General features: G+C 33.0%; 2 protein-coding genes across 2 annotated transcripts; both read right to left on the reverse strand.

The window, feature by feature from the left end:
• Positions 1 to 5,727: 5,727 nt before the first annotated feature.
• Positions 5,728 to 6,219, reverse strand: LOC111496626 (calmodulin-like). The gene has a single exon (XM_023147120.1). It carries the CDS (start codon positions 6,217 to 6,219, stop codon positions 5,728 to 5,730), a length of 492 nt encoding a protein of 163 aa, XP_023002888.1.
• A 6,637-nt stretch (positions 6,220 to 12,856) lies between these two features.
• Positions 12,857 to 13,330, reverse strand: LOC111496627 (calmodulin-A-like). The gene has a single exon (XM_023147121.1). The coding sequence runs from the start codon at positions 13,328 to 13,330 to the stop codon at positions 12,857 to 12,859; it is 474 nt and encodes a 157-aa protein (XP_023002889.1).
• Between the last annotated feature and the right edge of the window lie 356 nt (positions 13,331 to 13,686).

Raw genomic sequence — 13,686 nt, forward strand, 5'->3', positions numbered from 1 at the left:
ATTTAGTAAACCAAGTCATTCCCATAGAGTTTTTCAGCATAGTTGATAAGTTTGTCAAGCTCAGCCTCGCTAATGAGTCCATCTTTATTAGCATCTGCATAAGCTATACCATCACGAGCCTTATAACACGGAAGAATTGGGTCTAAGAAACCAAATGCCATTGTTAATTCACCATAGTCGAGAAAACCATCGCCATCGACATCATGCTCCCTAAAAATCTCCTTTATTTGCTCTCGACTTAAACGCATAAATGACCACTTATTCTTCAAGTCTCTTGGTGGGGCTTTTTGGGCTTTGTCTACTAACTTCTTTGCTGGGTCTTTGTTCCACTTTGAGCTATCTTCGTGCAAAGGATGCTCCTTGGCTTTCCCATCAGGCTTCGTTTTTGGCTCTTTAACCTTGTGTGTGGTTGCATGGCTCTCATCACCTTTGGCTTTGGCCTTCTCTTTGGGCTCTTTGTGAGCCTTTGAGGTCACCTTAGGAGGCTTTGAGTTAACTTTATGTTGGGGAGGTAGGGCTTTAGATGCCTTGGATTGAGCTGAAGAACAAGCTAAGTTAGGGAAAATTCCAGTCAGCTCATCTATGGTGATCACACCATCACCATTTTTGTCGTACTTTTTGAAAAAATCATCTACTTGTTGTTGAGTAAGAAAGGAAAATTGGCTTGGTAGACAAGAACGTGTTGCCATTGTGAAAAGGAAGAACAAGAGAAAACCAATAAGATGCAATGTTTGGAGACAATGAACGTGTTTAGGAGAGAATTAGGTTTTATAGTGATTCAATTACGTGAAGAATCTTGTTTACTTTTAATCTAACGCGTACATGTTTGATTTTTTTGAGGTTAGATTCTCGTATTGAATGAACTAAGCTAAGATAGCACGAGGGAATGGAAATCAATTCGAAAAGAATTTTGTAATGAGTTAGGACTATACTTAGAATAGTTGATCTTCATAGATGGAATGAATTGGATTGTGTTGGGTTGGAAGGGTTTTTAGGGCAAACCCAATTGTTGGAGCCATTAAATTTTTTAACCAAAATAACTCTATTAAATAATGAACCTAACACAGTCCAATCCAACCATAATTTTTTTGGGTTCAGATGGTTAGAGTTTGTGACACCTGAGTAAAGGAGGGATACACCTATGAATTTTTCTGAGATCCATGTGAGTGAAGACAATTTAAACATGATGTATGTGAATGAAGACAAAACATGTAGAATTACTATTATGTGTGAGGATAGTTGGGAACAAGTCTGACTCATAAATTCTAATTCGAATTCTAGACATAGTTTCATTACACATTTGTTTAAGTAGTTTATTGAATTTTTTAAAATAAAATAAAATTATTTTAAAAGTCATAGTAGAATAAATAATAATTTAAATTATAAAATTAAAAAATAATTGGTTAGTTTGTTTATTTACAAATTTACTTTTAATTCTATGTTACCATGTGAATTTAAACTAATTAAAATTTTTTGATGCCCACGTGTTGTCGGTGGAAATGTATGGATAAGAAAATATAAATAAATAAAAAAAAATCAATAAATACCTTTTTATTTTCTCCTCTTTACACGTGGAATGAATTAGATTCATGATCAGCCTGAAAGAATGTGTTGACATTCTCAATCTTAATTAAAATTATCTCATTACAAATTAACTGAAATTCGTATTCTACACTAATAGCATATAAAATAGTAGGGGTATTTCTGTAATGTCTTATTTTTTTTATAGTTTTCTCTAGTCGTGCATTGTAATAGTCCAAAAATAAATAAATTATTAAAAAAAATAGTTAAAATAATAATAATAAATTAATTAAAAATAATAATAATAATAATAAAATAACATTTCCCAACCTCTCTCAAGTAACCTCTCATCCCTTTCCACAATTATCTCTCCTCAACCCATTCATACAAATTACTGCAACAAGAAAAAGAAAAACAATAATGGTCAGATTTGCTTGAGAAAAAAATAAGAGAATGACCTCTACCCAGTTGAGGTTCAACAGATAGATTTGATGAATAATGTATATATTAAATCTTCATTTTCTTTTATCCTATTTTTTTTAGAAATCACAACTAATTATAATTAGATCTTCCTTGAATTATTATAGTGGTCTAGCTTTGAGTTAAAAATTAAATGTCAATCATTACTATCCTAGTAAATCACTTCAATCAGTAATATTAGATTAAATTTTTATCAGTAGCCAAATGAATAGATTAAAGATATAATGACAGAAAACTTCTAAATAGGAAACATTGAGATAAGGAAAGATTTGTGCACAGAGATCCACTAGAAATTTGGAATACATGAGAACAAGATTAAAGGCAACAGATAAAGAAGAGAAGATTAAAATATTTGTATCTTACTTTCTTATCCAATAGTAACCATGAAAAATAAGATTTTTAATAAAAATATAATTATAGATATATAACCTTTCAAGACTTTTAACAATGGACAAATGTAAATTAGAGTAATAATGTTGTAGAGTTCAAACCTGAAACTAATGTCATGGGCTCATATAGGTTGACTCGGTTTTCAAAGAACGGAATCGAACTTTCATTAAAGATATATTCGTGACAACGACTTAACCTAGCCAGGTAAGTGATCTTACTATCGGCATGGTTATATTTGATGCTGACATGTGCCCTGTGGTTCTAAACGTGTCATATATATTGATATGTGTGAATTGTCTGTGGATCGATATGCTTCCTATATGTTATGAATATGTTATAATATGTGAATTGTATGATAATAATTACGGTACGATGTGTTCCAGAATATGCTTGAGATAGGATACAAGAAGGATGCACAAAACGAAATATAACGATAGGAGTAAAATACATTCATGAAACGTTAATGTTAGGTTACATACCGGAATGATATGGATAAGAGATTGATGGAAGAATACAGTTAGGTTATGGGTAGAAAAGTATAGGTTTGTGATAGATTGATAGAGCGATAGCGTTAGGATTGATAGAACGATAGCGTTAGGTTAAGTTCTTGTGATGATATGGATAAGGTACGTTCACGTAATGATATGTCTGTGATAGGTATAAGAATGTTAAGGCTATGATAAGTTAGAGAACGATATGACTACGAAGTGTTTACGTTATGACTTGTTTATGATATGATACATAGTGATGCAATATGTCGTGGTATGATGTGTATATGATGAAATGTTATGTTAAAAGCATAGAACGTTATGTTAGGTCTCTTAAATTGTGTGTATTCAGCATGATATGAATGACATGAAATTACGATAAATGACATGAAATATAACCCCGTTAGAATTATGTATGATTTGAGAATTGAAGAACGAGAAACGATATGATATGAATGATGAACGATATCTGAAACGATATGAAAAATGATATATGTACATAATGCTAGTGGGGTTGTATTAAAGGATAATGAAGTTTTGGGACCTCATGCATTATGTGTGCTCATGCATTTGGGGGGATACCCCTATCCCATCAAGAGGGTATGGACGCATACATCCAATGGCAGGACAACGATCGTTATGCTTTGCATAGCGCTGCCGTGACGGTTACTAGTTCTAGCAGGTGTCCGGCCTAAGGGGCTCCTAGAGTATGCCCATCGGATAAGGAAAGTGGCCCAGCGGTGTGCGAACTAGCTGGTGAGCCCATACTCGCATGTATGGGCGGTGTGTAGAGTATATGGTACACGTCCAAAATTACCCGTTAGGACAGCACCTTAGGGAAAACGGAATGAAAGATAGGTCCCATCATCTCATTGCATGTGATTGTTGCATTTAACCCCAATAGTGGGGTCACTTAGTGTATTTCTTTAAATACTCAAACCATGTGCTACAACATGGCATTCCTGTACGGCTGACGACGACATCGCAACTCGAGACCATGACACATGTAAAGTATAGTGGTATTTATTTTCTTAGACTTAAGCTAGAATAGGATTTTTTTTAACTTAAACGCTTATTTATTTTATTTAGTCTTTTGTTGTGTCGTTTTAAAGATGTTTTCGAAACATGTAAGTCTATGTTTTAAGATAAAGGTTATGTTTTATGAAATTTAAATGAAGTCTTCTGCATTCAATGTTTATGGTACGTATACACTAGCAACAACCTTAAATTAAGTAGAAAATTTTGGGTCGTTACATGCATATTCTCTTTCTCTGTATAAAACATACAATAACATGTTTCACAACATAACTATAAATTTTCATAACATACATACAGTACATACTCATCCAAAAGTGTCCTTTCGAAGTCCTTCACGTGAAATTTGTAAGTGCTAGCTCATCCTAAAGATCTTTACAAGTATTACTTGCTTAAAATATGTATGGTTACTTACTTGGATGGCTCGTGCCTTCCCGAACTTGCTTTTCTGCGTGCTAGGAGTTCCAGGGTTCCAGGAATTTTTCTGGTAGGTTAAATTCAAGTCATAAGAGAGTTAGTATCACAATCGGGACGAAAAAGAGTCGCATGGAGAATAAAATAGACCTAACGTGTTGCACACATGCCCAAAATGGTTCCCACGCGCAAGTACACAAGCGTCGAAGGGAAGGGAATGCTCATTCACGACTTGATGTGTGGCAACGAGTAGGGACATTCTTCTTTGGTTACAACCCTAGAGAGTTGCGATAATGCGGGGTTGTTCCAACCCCTTAATATTAGAGAGAAAAAAAAAAAAAGAGTCTAAGAAACCATCCTTGGAAGGGGCCCTCCAATTTCATACTAGTTGGAAGTTTGTTTGCGATCATCACTATATGGATATTGTAACGTTTCTGAAAGACTCTACCATACTTTGAGTCCAATTAACATTCATGCCCATCCAACATCTTCAGGATCGTGTTGGATTAATAAACTGTACCCATCTTGGTTGTGACTTACATCCTTGTGGACTCACTAGGCTCATGAAATTTGTCAAAGGCCTAGAGGTCATAATAGTCATTCACGCATTTGGCTCCTAGTTATTCTCGTAACGACACATGGTGCACCAAGGTGAGACACAGTTCACAGGTTGGATTAGGCGAACGAATCGAGCCATGCACTGAATTAGGTTGCATGTAAGTTGCCGAGTCGAATGTGAGCATGGGTCGGTCTAAGTCAGACTACTCGAAAATTGATAGATTTAACCTATTTTTTCACATTTTCCTAACTTCTCATACAAAACTCAAATGAACTTGTTATTTTTTTGTCAAAATTGTAGAGTTTTAATTCGTCTACACATATGTATTTTTCTCGTAATTTATTATTAACTACAGATTGAAATAAACACATCCAAAAATCATTCAAAGCTAAAATCTTACCAATCTTATGTTTCTTAATGATCATTGAAACACCATCTTCTGATCCGAGATTTTTATAAACAATTTTTTATTTTATTTTGTTATGTCCCACATCGGTTGAAGAGAAGAAAAAAACATACTTTATAAGGGTGTGAAAATTTCTGCAGTGCAGACGCGTTTTAAAGCTTGAGGGGAAGCCCAAGAGAGAAAGCACAAAGAAGACAATATGTGACAACGATAGACTTGGGTGGTTACATACCTCTTCTTTAATTTTGAAACTCTTTCGAAAGTTGAATGGTAGGGTACTTCTGAATTTTTTTTAATACGTTAAAGAAGTTTTAATTCTTCGATTCTTTCTCTTTATTCATATTAATCGAGTTCAAGCTAATACAATTTTTTTTTAAGAGAGCTAACCATTGAACTCTTTATTATAATCCATAGTTCATAATACTTTTAAAAATTTAAAACCCTCTCTTCTTTTTGTTGGTTCTCTCAGCATAATCAACCAGTTTTTCAAGCTCCTCCTCACTAATAAGCCCATCTCCATCAGCATCAGCATAAGCTAAACCATAATGAGCTTTGTAGAGTGGAATGATAGAACCAAAGAAACTAAAAGCCTTTGTTAACTCACTAACACTGAGGTACCCATCACCATCGATATCATGCTCCATGAATATCTCCTTGATTTGGCTCCTACTAAGCTTCATACTCGCCCCCTTCTCTTCGGCAGCCTTAGCAGGCACCTTCTGAGCTTTGGGCGCAACATCCTTCTTCTTGGCTTCTGGTTTGTGTGATCCTGGGTTCTTAGCTTGGTTGTGGTGGATGGCTGCACTTAGCTCTTCCTTGGAGAGGCTTGAATCAGCATTTTTGTCATAGTTTTGTATGAACTCTTGAGCTTCAGCTTCAGCTCCATGAGCTTGGTCCCTGTGAAGTTGAAGGGAAGCTTCAGACATTGTTAAGGTTAGGTTTTGTTTGAATATGGAAGAAGATTTTATAGTGATTTTGAGCAATGTACTTTGTTTTCTTGATTTTGACGTAGAATCTTATTCCTTTTTCAAGTGGTGAATGAATATTCAAAGTGAATAATTCTATTTAAATTCATAAATTTTGTAATTCATTTTATGAATAAATTGAGAAAATTTTCATTTGGAGCATTGACACGACCTGATATGTGAGATTTCACATCCGTTGGGAAAGAAAACAAAACATTGTTTATAATAAGAGTGTGAAAATCTCTCCACATCAGAAACGTTTTAAAAACCTCGAGGGAAAAACCCAAAGGGTGTGAAAATATCCTCCCCTCAAAGTTTTCACACCCTTATAAAAGGTGTTTCATTCTCCTACTCAACAGAGGTGAGATCTGGGTGTTTCAACTCAACAGAGGTGAGATCTGGGTGTTTCATTCTCCTCTTCCACAGATGTGAGATCTTACTAGCCCATCTAATGTGGACTACTATCTCCAAATTACAAGGTTAGGTTGAATTATATATATATATATTTTTTCGCAGTTTTGGTTGAGTTGATATATATTTTTTTTTTTTTTTGGAGAAAATCGAGTAAGTTAGTAGATTGACATTTTTTTGGTCGAGTCAACCCGATCAACTCGAAAATAAGGTTACAATTCAATCCAACAATAATTTTTAAATTAGTATGAAGATTAAGAATATTTGATGTTTGTAATCGTATTAATGATATATTGTGACTTGTAAATGTTTTATATTTGAGTTCTATGAAATTTTAATTATTAAGGTAACATGCACGTGGATAAGTAAGATTTTTTTAAAGATAATTATAAAATGATAACAATCCAACGACTAAATCCAACCCAGTTATATTAAGTTGTGAACTCTATTCGGGTTGCTTAAGTCACTACATAATACAACCCTAAATTTTATTATTCTAACTCTAGGGTTTTTGTGTTAGATAAATGTAGGAGAGTCATATTTATATAATTATGAAAGTTAAAAGAATTTAATATTTGTTATAATTAAAAATAGAATCATAGATTTTGAAGGTAAACTAATAAAATTTATAGTATTAATATATAATAATAAATTATATACTTTTCATATTAAAGTTATTCATATTCTAACTCTATGATCCAACGGTTCACATTCGAACTTGGTAATTATTAAATAATATTTTTGTCACGAGTTAGAGAAAGAAATAATCATAGGAATGGGAGAGATGTGGAATTTGATACATTTGAGAACGCATTTCGAGAAAGTGGGAGGAAATGAAAGAGAAATGAAATTGAAATGAAGAATTTGGAGATGTGAGAGAATATTTAATTTAATTAGCATTTAAATTTTTTGAAATAAGGACAATTTAAATATTTTCTTCTAAAAAAACAAAGTTAATATTATTAGAAAAGCTAACTACAATTTTATAATTTAGGATAATTAATTGTTATTATTATAATTTAGATCTTCGTTGTAAGACGGTTTTTGTAATAGCTCAAACTCACATTTAGTAGATATCGTTCTTTTTAAGATTTCTATTTTCGGTTTTCCTTCAAGATTTTTAAAAAGCGTGTGCTGTGGAGAGTTTTCCATACCACTATAAAGAATGATTCGTTCTCCTCTCCAACTGATGTGGGATCTCACAATCCACCCTCTTTCGGGTTCTCGCTAGCACTTGTTCCCTTCTCTAATCAATATTGGACCCCTTTATCCTCTTCATGGCTAGTGTCTTTGCTGGCACACCGCCTCATGTCCACACCCCTTCGAGACTCAGCCTTCTCGCTAACACATTGCCTGGTATTTGGCTCTGATACCATTTGTAACACCCAAACTTTGAGAGAAAGTCCGAAAAGGAAAGCTCAAAGAGTAAAATATTTACTTGCAGTGGATTTGGGCTATTACAGTTTTAGAAACTAAATAAACGTTTAAATTCAGCGATTGAGAGAGGATAGGCTACAGAAATGCACAAGTAAAGAATGGCGAGATTTTTAAAAAAAAAAAAGTTATGATAGGCTGTGTTTTAGTACTTTCCTCTACTGTGAAGGATATGTCAACTACATATGGTTCGACTGCACTAATAACTTTGAATTTTTCAAATAATGAATAATATTATATTACAAATAAAATAATCATAGTTTTTATTAATTATTAACTATAAAAAATTAATTAAAGTTTCAAGACATAAATCCCAACCATCTTCCACGGGCATTAAACAAGATGAGACAGCATTAAACAAGATGAGACATGTCTCGTAATTGCAATTATAGACCTTCTAACTGATTGTCAAATATTTTAGTTTAGATATTTCTTTTGTCACGATGTTTTCTCTATCTTCGTACATTCTAAAATTTTCTTAATATTAATTTTTACACTGCTATCACATCTAAAACATCTTTTAAATCATTAAAAAATTATTATACACGCACAATTTATTTTTTATTTTTTTTTTTGTTTTGCCATTTTTATTAATTTATTTACCAATTTACTTTGAATTGGGTATTACAAGGTGAATTCAAAGTATGTTTTACACATTTTGATATTAATTTGGTTGTGAATTAATAATTTTGGTGGAAAGAACATAATGGTATAAATACCCTTTATCTTGTCGATAGAATTTATGAAAAAGAATATGAAAATAAATATCAATATAAACACTTTTCTTGCACATGGGAAGAATGAGATTCATCTCCTTAATATTCCCAATATTAATTCAATTATCTTAGTAAAAAACTTATTTAATATTAAATTAATTTGACGTTGGAGATAATTCTCATAGTCATAGCCAACGGTTAGATGAACAGGACTCTCCACAATTGTATGATATTGTTCACTTTGAGTATAAGGTTTCATGATTTTGCTTTCCGCTCCCCAAAAGGCCTTAGACCAATGAAGATAATATTATTTGATTATAAATTCATGATCATTCCCTAAATTAGCCAATGTGAGACTTTTATTTAACCTCTCTTCCAACAAAGTACGCCTCCCTTTAATCGACTCTCGACTCCTTTTTCTTTGGGAGTCTTAGTCATTTTTTACTATGCCTTCCAAGAGTCTCGTGAGTTTATAGCCTAAATTATTTAGTATGTGGTCTTAATTGGACGAAAAAATATTGATCAACTAGCTTAAATTCGTGAGTTTATAGCCTGAAATCAAGAATTGTAACATAGGACATCTAATTAGTGACCATGGTAGTATATCTAACTTATTCATTCCCGAGTAATTTTCACAACTTTAGTTCATAAATACTATATCATTCATTGCATGCAATAGGTCCTATAAACATTTCAAAACAACGTTTTCGTGTATGCATAACCATCACGACCATCACAGAACAAACAAAATGCATGCATACTTTATGACCACTAACGCCATTTAATAGGATATTCACTTGAATCGGTAGCAATGAACAACCTACTTTGCTACAAGTTTACATTTAGATAATGAATACTTCGACAACATAAATCAACCTTACCCACGAACTTATTTTTAACATTGAAATAAAGTTACTGATACATGCTTGACTTAATTACAAAATGTGAAGAAATCTTTAAAAACATTTTAAAATGGTGTGATTAGCTTATATGTTCCATAATTACGACACAAACAAACAATATGAGATTTAAATAAAAACAATGTAGAGAATAAAACAATGCTATGATCAGCTAAACATGGTCGTCATCGCGATTTCGTAATCTGTGTAGACGTGTCTTGCATTTACCTAAAAATTAAGGGTAGCGTGTGACTTGAAAAATACTCTGTAAGTGACCCTACTACTAGGGTCGAGACAACAATCACACACAATCATGTTTGGGACCTATCATTTCATGACTTTGGTTTCAACTTCTAATCTGCGCAAAATTGGATGTGTAGTACTTCTCTACACACAACTTACACATGCGCGCATTGATAAGACAATCATAATCCTCAGCCCAACGATCCAAACTTTTATTTTAGCAAGAACTCTTGAATCAAAGTAATTAACACCTCCTTATGCGAAATTTGGATCAACCAAAAGATAAGGCTAGAATTAGATTATCTCTTACGATCGAAGCTCTAGAAGCAAGATTTGGAACCTTGTTCTAAATTGAGTCACTCCAAAATCTAACTTGATCAAGGCTTGATTGAATGGCTCGGGTGCAATTCTACCACAAGAATTGCTTGAAACTTAGAAATGGAAAATATGATGCTCGGATTTCTAAGGGAAACGTCTCAATTTGAGATCTGAATTACATTAATCTACGAATCCGTTTTTTACATAACATATTGTGGGTAATTATAGTCTCCCGACAAGAGACGTTTGTGGCCGGGATTCAATCTCGATATGTTTGTGGATGGGATTTATTCCCGATCTCCTTTAATCTCCACAAAGAATAAGTCAAATTGACCATTTGACTTTTACATAATTTATGAAATTAAACATAGTTTTTTTTTAACAAATGTTGATGTGCTTGAGTGGTTAATGTGACAAACTTGAAATTAATTGAGCTCTTTGTGCGTAGGTACAAATTCTGGTGTTGACATACTTTTTTAAATCTTCTTGGCAATTGGTCCATTTGGAACACGAGTGCTGACGGTATACCATGGAAGGAAAGGAGTGCGCATAGTATCATGATGTATATAATACCCATGGAAGGAAAGGAGTGCGCATAGTATCATGATGTATATAATACTCTATCATAGCATCACAGTGTATGTGTCCGTACTAATCACAACATGAATGGAAGGAAAGGAGTGCGCATAGTATCATGATGTATATAACACCCTATCATAACATCACAGTGTATGTGTTCGTACTAATCACAACATGAAAGTATCCTAATGCACGTGAACATATAATATGAATGAGATTCCCATAGTTTAACATCATAGCATGTATATGTGTTGCAATATATACATTCGTTCATTTCATATGTAACATGATCATTTCATAATATAATGTATAACATGGTACCAAACTTTTGTAACATAACACGATCATCCATGGCATTAATATAATGTATAACATGGTACCAAACTTTTGTAACATAACACGATCATCCATGGCATAACATGTCAATATGATAATCCATAACATGACTTATCTCATGATTACAACATATCATAACATAATAAGCAAACATCAACAACCACAAGGTACGACATGTGCAAGAGCTACAAGACATGCACCGTTCATATTTCAAACAATTCTTTCAAGATAATAAATGTAAATATTGACAATGACCAACATGTTCTCGATATAATAAAAAAAGAATAAAAATATCAATCAATGTTCTTTTCTTGTATAGTAGAGGAATTAGATTCAAGATTTGATAGAATATTGTTAATATTTCAATCTTAATTTAAATCATCATATCAAAACCCATCTAAACTTATGTTATTCTAAGAACATAAATGTGAATTTACGTAAGACTTACGTTCAAGTAATCACAATGAGCTGGAATCGAAATAATGTTGCTATTTCATGTTGGCTAAGAAAATCTTAAAAGAATTGAAAGTCACTGTCTATACCAATAAGGTGTCCTTTCTTTTTCGATGGCTCAATGATAGAAACTTCATGATTAAACATGTTTTACTCGGAATAATTCTATGTTGAGTAACCACTTAGGAATTTTCATGGATGTATGTGGGTGAGAACAAGACAAGCTGGAATAACTCAGGTTGGTTTGTGGGAATAGTTTTCACTCTTAAGAAGCAAATAGTAGTAAAAATGCTATGTCTCATGAGATGTAGGGAAATTTCAGAGCCATTAGATACCGAATCCAAATTTTGAGTCTATAACGACCCTAAATTTCTATTTATCTAGAGTCGCTATTGTCATCACTATTTATACTCATATGCAGTATTAAACATTTAAAAACTTCATTATAAAACATAAATTTTATCTTAAAACACTATCATGTACTTGATCACTAAAAAACACAACTAAAAACTAAATAAAATAAATAACATTAAGATTAAAAGTCCATATTCTAACTAAAGTCTAAAACAAGTACAACTGCCCTATGCATGTGTCATGGTCTCGAATTGCAATGCTGTCATCCGCCATATCAAGGTTACTGGACGTCATCAAGGCCACTGGACCTTATACTGACCTTAATGGTCTTTAATAAGGTCCTTTCCGAGTTGCCTGTTACTAGGCCGTTCGCTACCCAATTTCGGATCCACCTCATAAATTAAGGAAAGAAACTTTACATAATCTTTTTCTTCATAATAGTTAGTAACAATCCCTTCAATTTTTTACATACTAGATCTAGTTTATTGTCTTTTATTTTTATATAATTCATTGAGAAGCTTAATCTTTATTACGTGAATTCTAAATTCTAGAGATCTTTTATTCTTTTTACATCATATATGATACAATTTATAAACTTAAAATAAAAGAATATGTCTCAAGGATGTCTTGAAATTGAGAAACAATAAACAAACATATCTAAAAAATACATTCAAAAGACAATTTTTAAAAGATACACCAAACGATTTGATCTTTATTTAAATAGAGAAACAAGGGCTACAAAGTGCATACATCAAAGAAAAAGATTAAGATAGATAAATATAATAAACCAAGCAACCATAAGAAGAGTTAAACTCTTTATTCTACCTCATAGTTCATAATATTTTAAAACATAACTTAACAAAACCCTTTCCTTCGACTAACTCTCTCGGCATAATCAACGAGTTTTCCGAGCTCTTCCTCACTAATACGACCATCACCGTCAGCATCAGCATAGTTTAGACCATAGTGAGCTTTGTAGAGTGGAAGCATCGAACCTATGAAGCTAAAGGCTTTTGTTAGCTCACTTACATTGAGATAGCCATCACCGTCAATATCATGCTCTAAGAAGATATCTCTGATCTCGCTCCGACTGAGCCTCATATGTAAGCCCTTATCTTCGGGAACCTTAGCGGGGTTTTTCTTAGGTTTGCACACAACATCCTTAGGATGTCCTTGTTGTTGAGATGCTTGTTCAAGGATCATTGCGGTTAGCTCATCCTTGGTGAGGATTGAATCGCCATTTTTGTCATACTTCTTAATAAGATTGTTTGCGTCAGCTTCAGACATGTAAGGTTGGTCATGGTGAACGTGGGGAGGATTGATTGACATTGTTAAACTAAGGGAAAAGAAGTTTTTCGATGAAAAATACATTTTAAGATGATTAAGGTTTTATAGGCAGTTTAGGAGCTTGTTTTTTCAACGAAAATATTGGAATCTAATTCCTTTCCAAAGTGATTAATCGGGTATTCAAATTCATCCTCTTGTTGGCTAAAATATATATATTCTAAGTGTTACCTTTTTATATATGTAAAGTAAACTAGATTTATGTGTTGGAGTGAAGTCAACTTAAGTTTGTAGTTTAATGGGTGATTTAATGTTAATATTCTTTTCCGTCAGATCTCACGTTGGTTCGGGAGGAGAATGAAATATCTCATTTATAAAGACGTGAAAACCTCTTTCTAGCA

The sequence above is a fragment of the Cucurbita maxima genome, unplaced genomic scaffold (assembly GCF_002738345.1).
Source record: "Cucurbita maxima cultivar Rimu unplaced genomic scaffold, Cmax_1.0 Cma_Scf00022, whole genome shotgun sequence".
NCBI classification, from domain to species: domain Eukaryota; kingdom Viridiplantae; phylum Streptophyta; class Magnoliopsida; order Cucurbitales; family Cucurbitaceae; genus Cucurbita; species Cucurbita maxima.